At 57.5% G+C, this 7,543-nt stretch overlaps 1 protein-coding gene across 3 annotated transcripts; it reads right to left on the bottom strand.

Moving 5' to 3' along the window:
• Positions 1–533: 533 nt before the first annotated feature.
• Positions 534–7,124, bottom strand: LOC106863902 (hydroperoxide isomerase ALOXE3-like). 3 transcript variants are annotated; one of them, XM_088155368.1, is made up of 14 exons: positions 6,909–7,124; positions 5,273–5,439; positions 4,683–4,881; positions 4,529–4,610; positions 4,313–4,435; positions 4,112–4,215; positions 3,646–3,968; positions 3,363–3,566; positions 3,144–3,230; positions 2,318–2,487; positions 2,121–2,242; positions 1,928–2,028; positions 1,362–1,532; positions 534–1,137 (listed from the first exon to the last, which is right to left on the bottom strand). In XM_088155368.1, exons 2-14 carry the CDS (start codon positions 5,408–5,410, stop codon positions 958–960), a joined length of 2,004 nt encoding a protein of 667 aa, XP_088011494.1. In that variant the 5' UTR covers positions 5,411–5,439; positions 6,909–7,124; the 3' UTR covers positions 534–957. The 3 variants fall into 3 exon arrangements, with proteins under 3 accessions (XP_088011494.1, XP_088011493.1, XP_088011495.1); XM_088155367.1 differs by lacking the exon at positions 6,909–7,124 and adding an exon at positions 5,942–5,956; XM_088155369.1 differs by lacking the exon at positions 6,909–7,124 and adding an exon at positions 5,942–5,959 and having other exon boundaries at positions 1,020–1,212.
• Positions 7,125–7,543: the final 419 nt, after the last annotated feature.

Consider the following 7,543-nt stretch of genomic DNA (forward strand, 5'->3'; position numbering starts at 1 on the left):
GCAAGGAAGGCCAGGAGCACCCTGGGCTCGGTGACGAGGAAACTAAGGATGTGGATTATCCAGGTTACTGTGCCTTGGTTTTAGTTCCTCAACACAGGAAAGATGTCTGGAAGCCTGAGCAGGTTTAGTGAAGGCCCTCCAAAGTGGGGCTGAAGCACCTTGCCTGTGAGGAGGAAGCGGGACTTGGATTAGATCCAGCCGCTCCCACATTCCCTTCTGAGAAGTTTAGAAAGCCAAGGCATCCTGGGTAGGTTTTGGAGGTGTTGGGGGTCGTTTCTGTACCTTATATCTCAAAAGGAGCTTCTCTAATAAATTTTAGTCTGAAGCTCCCACTCTGCCCACAACAAGGGGGTCACTGCAAGGGGGCACCGGGTCACTGGGCATCAGTGATGAACCCTGTGAATACTGGGAGGAAGCACTGGAAGCACTGGGAACTCTGCCATGTCTCCCAGTTGTCTCAGTCCAGCTTCCCACTTTGAGTGGGGGCTGTGTGGATCCATGTGGTTTTAGGGTATGCATACAAGCAGCAAGTGTTTGATTGACAGCTGGCATTTATTGGGGAGAGGAAAATGGAGTGTGGGGTGCTGAGGCCACTGGAAGTAGGTGCTGAGGATCTCCAGGTGTGGGGCTGTGGGGTTGCTGGGGTTGTCCAAGTGTGGGATGCTGAGTGACAAGGGTGTTGGGGATGGCCATGTAAGGAGTGATGGGAGTGCTGGGAGTTCTGGGTGGACTGGATATTCAGATGCTGGTGGTTCTGTCTGTTGGGAGCACCCAGGCGCCAGATGCTGGGTGTTCTGGAGGTGCTAGGTGCACCGGGTATCCAGATACTGGGGTTGCTGGGTGCAGGGGGTGGCCAGATGTGGGGTTCTGAATGTGCACAGTGCTGGGGGTGGCCAGGTGCAGGGTGCTGGGAGTGCTGGGGGTGCTGAGTGTGCTGAGCGGATGCAGCTCCTGTGCTCAGATGGAGATGCTGTTCTCTGTCTCCAGTGGGTTCAGGTAGTTGTATCTCAGCTCAGCCAGGTGGTTCCTCTCCTCAATCCGGTCCCGGATCTCCTCCAGCCGCCCTTGGAAGGCACGGATGAGCCGCCGGGGTTCTGATTCCGTGAACCACTCCTCTGGGTACTGTCCCAGGAGCCTCTGGGGAGGGGGAAGGACAGGGACATGGACCCTTCAGCTTCAACCCCTTGGTGCCGTTCAAGAGTTCTCTGATACCTTGGTAGGTGTGGAGCAATGGTGGGTGTCCCCCAAGCTTGGTGACACCAAAGGTGGTGACATCCACCTTTGTGGGCACCTCTTGCAGTTCCCCAGACCTAGAGAGCTGTTTGAGGGGGGGTACATAGGGACTGTGGGGCCAGACTCACCCTATCCTTGAGCTGGGAGCTGAGAAGAATGAGGGCTACCAGGATGTTGGCAGTGGTGGCCACCTCAGGGATGGTGTCGAGGAAGTGCTGGAGGAAGGCCCGGCCCTTCTCGCAGGGTGGTGGGTGGCGCATGGAGGATGGGGCGTTGGGGACAAAGGCCCCGAGATCATACTGCAGGGGGATAGGTCACTGTAGAGAACATCTCCCCAAAACAGTGATGGGACAGGTGGGAACATTCTTTGGCACAGAGAGGGGGCAGATGGGGACATCTCAGCATGACAAGGGAGATGGATGGGGACATCTCCTCCAGTATGAAGAGGGGATGGATGGGGACATCCTTCTGCCATGGGGACCCATTGGATGGGGACATAGGGTGAGGGCATTCCTTCCAACATGGAGATAGGATGGATGGGGATATCCTTCTGGCATATAAAGAGGTGTGGCATAGACATTGGTTCAGGATAGGGACATCCTTCCTGCTCACAGAGGAGTGGGAGGGGAACATGTCCCCAGCGTGGCTTGAGGACAGCTGGGGATATCCTTTGGGTCCCTGGCCCATGTCCCACCTGCCCATTGTTGACGGCCGCATGCTGTGCCGAGCAGGTGAACATCACCATGGTGAGGAACTTGATGAGCTCTGCCACTGTCTGCAGCGAGGAGGGAACACCTGGATGGGAGTGGGGACAGCCAAGAACCTCAGGGACCTGCCTGTCCCCTGCATCCCCTAGCGACATCCTGTGGTAGCCGCAGGTGTGCTACCTGAGGAGGTCCTGCCCAGGAAGCCATTCGTGAAGATGTCCATCACCCAGGCCTGCAGCTCAGTGTCCCCGCTCACTGCTGCATCTCCATTATAGTAGAATGTCACAATGCCAGTGACAAAGCTGCCATAGGGATGAGGTGATTGTGAGATCCTGAGGCCACCAAGACCACCCTCCATCCCCCAAAACCAGTCTCACCTCTCAATGGCTTCCCAGAGGCTCATCCCATCGTCTCGGTAGTAGTAGTTGGGGACATGGGACATGCCACGGTGGTGGATGTCATCAGGGAGACACAGGGACGTGTAGGTCACCTGTTCCAGGCCTCGCTGCACCACCAGCAGCAGCCCCTCATAGGTCACCCCTGAGCCCTGGGAGGAGAGCCACACACAGATGGAGAGGGCAGGACGTGCCAGGCTTCAGTGTCCCCTGATGTTCCCCAGTATCCTGCACTGCTCCCAGGGTACGAGTCCTCCAAGCACACATCCAGTGCCCCTGTACTCCCATATACCACCCCAGTGCTCTCCAGTGTCCTCCACCTCATGTCCTCCCAGGTCTCTCATGCTTCCCAGTGCCCACTAGTTCCTCCAGTACACTACAGTGCTCCCCAAGCAATTCCAGTACACCCAGTGTTCCCAGTACACGCTACATCGGTCCCAGTAGTACCCCAGTACCCCCCAGTGTTTCCAGTAGACCCCAAGGCTCTCAAGAGACCCCAGTGCCCCCAGTAGAATCCAGTACCTACAGTGCCCCCAGCAAACCCCAGCATACCTCCCAGTGTTTCCAGTAGACACCAAGGCTCTCAAGAGACCCCAGTGCCCCCAGTAGAATCCAGTACCTACAGTGCCCCCAGCAGCCCCCAGCACCGCCAAGACTCTAGTGCCCTCCAGTGTCCCAGTGCACTCCAGTAGACCCCCAATGTCCCCAGTACAGCCCTGTGCCTCTCAATACCCTAGAGCATTCAGTGCCCCTCAGTGCTCTCAATAGGCTCCAGTGCTCCAGCAGAGTCCAGTGCTCTCAGGCTCACCTTGTCAATGAGGCCACCCCGGTTGATGAGGACACTGCGGGCCAAGGTGTTGATGTGCAGTGTGAAGTGGAAGTGGGGTATGAGGAGCTGAGGGGGGAACAAACATCTGGCAGATGACCAGGGACCCCTTCATGGAGCTGAGGGGGCTGTCAGGTGGGGCATAACTGCCCTCAGATCTGGGGGCAGGGAGCAGCGGGTGGCCCTAAGGGGGGACCTTACCTTGAAGAGGGGGTGACAGGTGGGCAGGTGGCGCAAGGTGGCAATGGCAAAGACCTCCCCAAACAGGTGGGTCCTCAGCAGGTGGGTGAGGAGCTGGTGGCTGTAGAAGTCGGCATTGCGCACCCAGGTCTTGGCCAACAGCCAGTCCCACTCATCATCGCTCGGCAGGAAGATGGGGCTACAGGGTCCTGGCGTTTGGCTGAGCTGTGGGACACCACGTCATGGTCTAGGACCATTGCCACCCATCCTCCTGATGGCAGGGTTTAGGGTGAGACATCCCTACCTGGATGGCGATGGGGCGCAGGAGCCCATCGATGCTCTGATGAAGCAAGCAGAGCGGGGCCGCTATGTACTGCTGGCGCCCAAAAATGGTGTCGGTTGGGATGTCCTCCAGCACCTTGTAATCCACAATGAAAATCCGACCTTCTTGCATCTCCTTGCCCAGGTCAGTGCCACCTCCCAGTGAGCCAGCAACCATCTCTGGCGTCACTGGGAAATTGAGCGGCAGCGTGGTGCAGCGATGGATGATGATGGGGTTGTTGCCATTGAGGAACTGGGAACCGAAGAAATCATCTTCTTGCCAGTGCTTGGCCACGTACTCAGGGACTAAGGGGATGGTCAGACATCAGCACCCACTTATCCACCCTCCAGGCACATCTTGTGAAGCCCTGAGTGATGCAGGTGGAAGGGCAGGGGACAACATTTGGATACATTCACAGAATGCAAGACGCAACACACAAGGCACCCACCAATGTCCCTGCCCTGTGTCCGGGAGAAGATGGTGCGCATCTCATCCAGGCTGTTCCAGGAGGTGCGTCTCAGCAGGAACCCTGACAGAAAGTGGGAGGCCCCTCTACAGAGGAGAAGAGTGACTCAGCACACTCCTTGCCTTCTCTGGCCCCTTTCCCTGCCATCACCCACGTGCTCCTTGGCCTCAGGGCACTGCTTACTGGAAGATGAGGAAACCAGTGAAGTTGCTGGCCCTGATGCAGGAGAATTGGATGTTGGAGTCCAGCTCAAAGATGGAGTCCACACTGAGGCAACGGGGCCAACCCTGGGCAAAGTTCTTCCACCTGAGCCAGGGGGAAATGGGAGCAGACATCAGCATCTCTGCTGACCAACCCACCTGGCCAAAGCAGGCCTTGTCCTCATGTCCCTGCTATCACCGGTAAGCCTCCTGCCGTGCTGCCAGCTCCTGATGACGATGTTCCTTGAGGATCTGCAGCTTGTCATCCACCAGCTTCTTCCCTAGAAAGAAGGAGGGTGTCAAAAGTTCGACCTCTGGCCATCAGAGGAGGATGGGGGCAGGGTGGGTCCTACCTGAGCCCTCCCGCACCTCCACCGTTGTGACCCCTTCCAGCCACTGGTAGCAGGGGAAGCGATACAGAGTGCCATTGGGGGCTGTCACCCGGACATCCTTGCAGAACCAGGCGTCCTCCAGGAAGAGCCGCCACTTATGCAAGCGGATGAGGACAATGGGGCCCAAGTCCTGCCCACAGTGCACAGAGAGGGTCTTCTCCTGGAGAGGAGGAAATGGCTTCTGGGGGGACGGGCAGATGCCCTGTGGTGGCACTAGTGACACCAGCCGTGAAGGGGCTCAAAATATTCCCACTTGATTCCACTGCCTCCAGGATCCTTATCCTCCACCATCCCCTCAAAGTAATTTTTCTCCATCCTTTCAGAATACCATCCCTCCAAACCCCCTAGGACTACTACCCACCATCCTCTCCAAATTTTTTCCTCCAGACCCTGAAACCCCTTTTCTCCATCTCCCTCAAATCCTTTCCCACCATCCCCTTGCATCCCCAGGACAGTCCATGCAGCCCCTCACATCCCTGGGGCAGCCTGTGCCACCCTTCATGTCCCAGGGACAGCTCTACCACCCTTTGTGTCCCTATCCCCATCCCCACCTTCCCTGGCAGGAACAAGAAGGAGACGGTGGTCTGGCGGCTCTCGCCATAGCTGCCCACCAACGTGATGGAGATGGAGTTGTTGGTCCCAGCTTCCGCCATGTCACCTGTTGCCACTGTCACCTTGTAGACGGCCATGACAAGCTGCAGTGACGTCCTGGAGATGCCTTCAGAGAAGAGTGAGGGGCTGTGGGGTGCAAACCTGCTGTTTTGGGTGATCTGGGTGTCGCAATCCCCATGGCCGTTGTGTGAGCGGGTGACGGGTCCTTCCTTCTCGGGGAGGTGTTATCAGATGACTGCTACTGGCTAGCGTTCAGTACATTTGATCTCAAGTGATGTGGGCATGGGGACATTACCCAAGCGATGGCCCCAGGAGGGGTGGCTGTGGGGACATTACCCAAGCAATGGCCCCGGGGGTGGCTATGGGGACATTACCCAAGCGATGGCCCCAGGGGTGGCCAGGGCACATGACAGAGGTGATGGCCCCAGGAGGGGTGGCTGTGGGGACATTACCCAAGAGATGGCCCCAGGAGGGGTGGCTGTGGGGATATGACCCAAGCGATGGTCCCAGGGGTGGCTGTGAGGACATTACCCAAGTGATGACCTGATGTGGGCATGGGGACATTACCTAAGCGATGGCCCCAGGAGGGGTGGCTGTGGGGATGTTACCTGAGTGATGGCCCCTGGGGTGGCTGTGAGGGCACATGACACAGGTGATGGCCTCAGGGGTGGCTGTGGGGACATGACCCAAGAGATGGCCCTGGGGGTGGCTGTGAGGAGATTACCCAAGCGATGGCCCCAGGAGGGATGGCTGTGGGGACATTACCCAAGCGATGGCCCCAGGAGGGGTGGCTGTGGGGACATTACCCAAGAGATGGCCTCAGGAGGTAGCTGTGGGGACATTACCCAAGTGATGACCCTGAGGGTGGCTGTGAGGACATTACCCAAGCGATGGCCCCAGGGGTGGCCAGGGCACATGACCCAAGCAATGGCCCTGGGGGTGGCCCTGGGGACATGACCCAAGAGACGGGTCCCGGGGGTGGCCGGAGCCAAAGAACTGGCAGTGACCGGGGGCCGGGAGGTTCCCGTGGCCCCGCCCAGGGTCTACTCCGTCACGAGTTTCCCCAGTTGCCATTGGCGGGCAGCAAAGAGCGGAGCCAATGGCGGGGGCGGAGGCTGCTCTGTGGGTGGGGCCGGGGCTGTGGGCGGAGCCACAGCGGAGCGGCGCCATCGATGGCCCCAGCGCTGGGGCTGGGGGTGTTCCCGGGGGGCGGCGAGCGGACAGTGGGACCCCCGGCAGTGGGACACTCCTGAACCCCCATTCCCGGGAACTGGAACTTCGGGATCGCCATTGCCCGAAACCGTGAGCCCCCCTGAACCCCACATTCCTCTGCGCCGAGACCCCGCTGCGCCCCGTGCCCTGGCACCACCCTCCATCCTCTTTCCTGGCCATGCCGCCTCTCCCAGCCCCCAGCCTCTCCCTTTCCCTTGAACCTGGCACCCCGTGCCCATCCCGGCCTTTCCCAAGTCTCCAAACCCATTCCGGCCTCTCCCAGTCCCCAAACCCTCTTTCCTCAAGACTAGAGATGCCCTGAACCCTAAGGCTCTCCCTACCCTTATCCCAGCCTTTCCTTACCCTGGGACTCCCCTGAACTGCAGTTCCCAGCACCAGGAAGTCTGACCGGCAATTCAAGAGCACCAGGATTGACGGATCCACTGTTCCTGGCATAGAACGACCCTGTCAGGAAAATTAATCCACAAACACCAGAGGTTTATGTCCAAAAAGAAGACAGAGGAGTCCTTTTTGCTTTATTCGAATAAAGGGAGAGGCCATGGGACATTCCCCTGGGATCTCTCAAATTTTCGGAGGACGCAGCCTCCTTTTTATCCTATTTTCCCGGCCGCATTTCCCTCTCTCTTTCCCCATTGGCTGAGGTACTTGAGAGGCACAGACTTCCCGGAACGCCTGATACCTGAAATTCCCCTCTAATGTATAACCCTCCCTTTTAATTTTTAATTCTTATAGAATTCATAGTTTCCCCCCCGTTGCTTCTTTCATCTTTCGAGATCCAATTTCATTTATCAGCAGCCCTACAGTTTGTTTGTAAAGGCAAATATCTCTTTCCATTCATCAATCAGTGGAATCCATCCCATTGTTTCTTTTATCTCTCAGTGCTAGCCTTATCTATAGGCTGATCCACAACTCATTTGTAAAGACAAATTTAACATTCCTCTCAATCCCTCCTCTTTTATTTGTTTAATAATTGTCTT

The sequence above is a fragment of the Sturnus vulgaris genome, chromosome 38, assembly GCF_052056855.1.
Source record: "Sturnus vulgaris isolate bStuVul1 chromosome 38, bStuVul1.hap1, whole genome shotgun sequence".
Classification (NCBI taxonomy): Eukaryota; Metazoa; Chordata; class Aves; order Passeriformes; family Sturnidae; genus Sturnus; species Sturnus vulgaris.

What these genes read in the sequence shown, in the direction of transcription:
- LOC106863902 (XM_088155368.1), bottom strand. Translation starts at nt 5,410, where the DNA reads ATGGCCGTCTACAAGGTGACAGTGGCAACAGGTGACATGGCGGAAGCT. An exon ending in TGCGCCCCATCGCCATCCAG is followed by an intron (nt 3,567 to 3,645) that starts GTAGGGATGTCT and finishes GGTGTCCCACAG; the next exon opens with CTCAGCCAAACGCCAGGACC. An exon ending in GCTCCCAGCTCAAGGATAGG is followed by an intron (nt 1,138 to 1,361) that starts GTGAGTCTGGCC and finishes CCCCCTCCCCAG; the next exon opens with AGGCTCCTGGGACAGTACCC.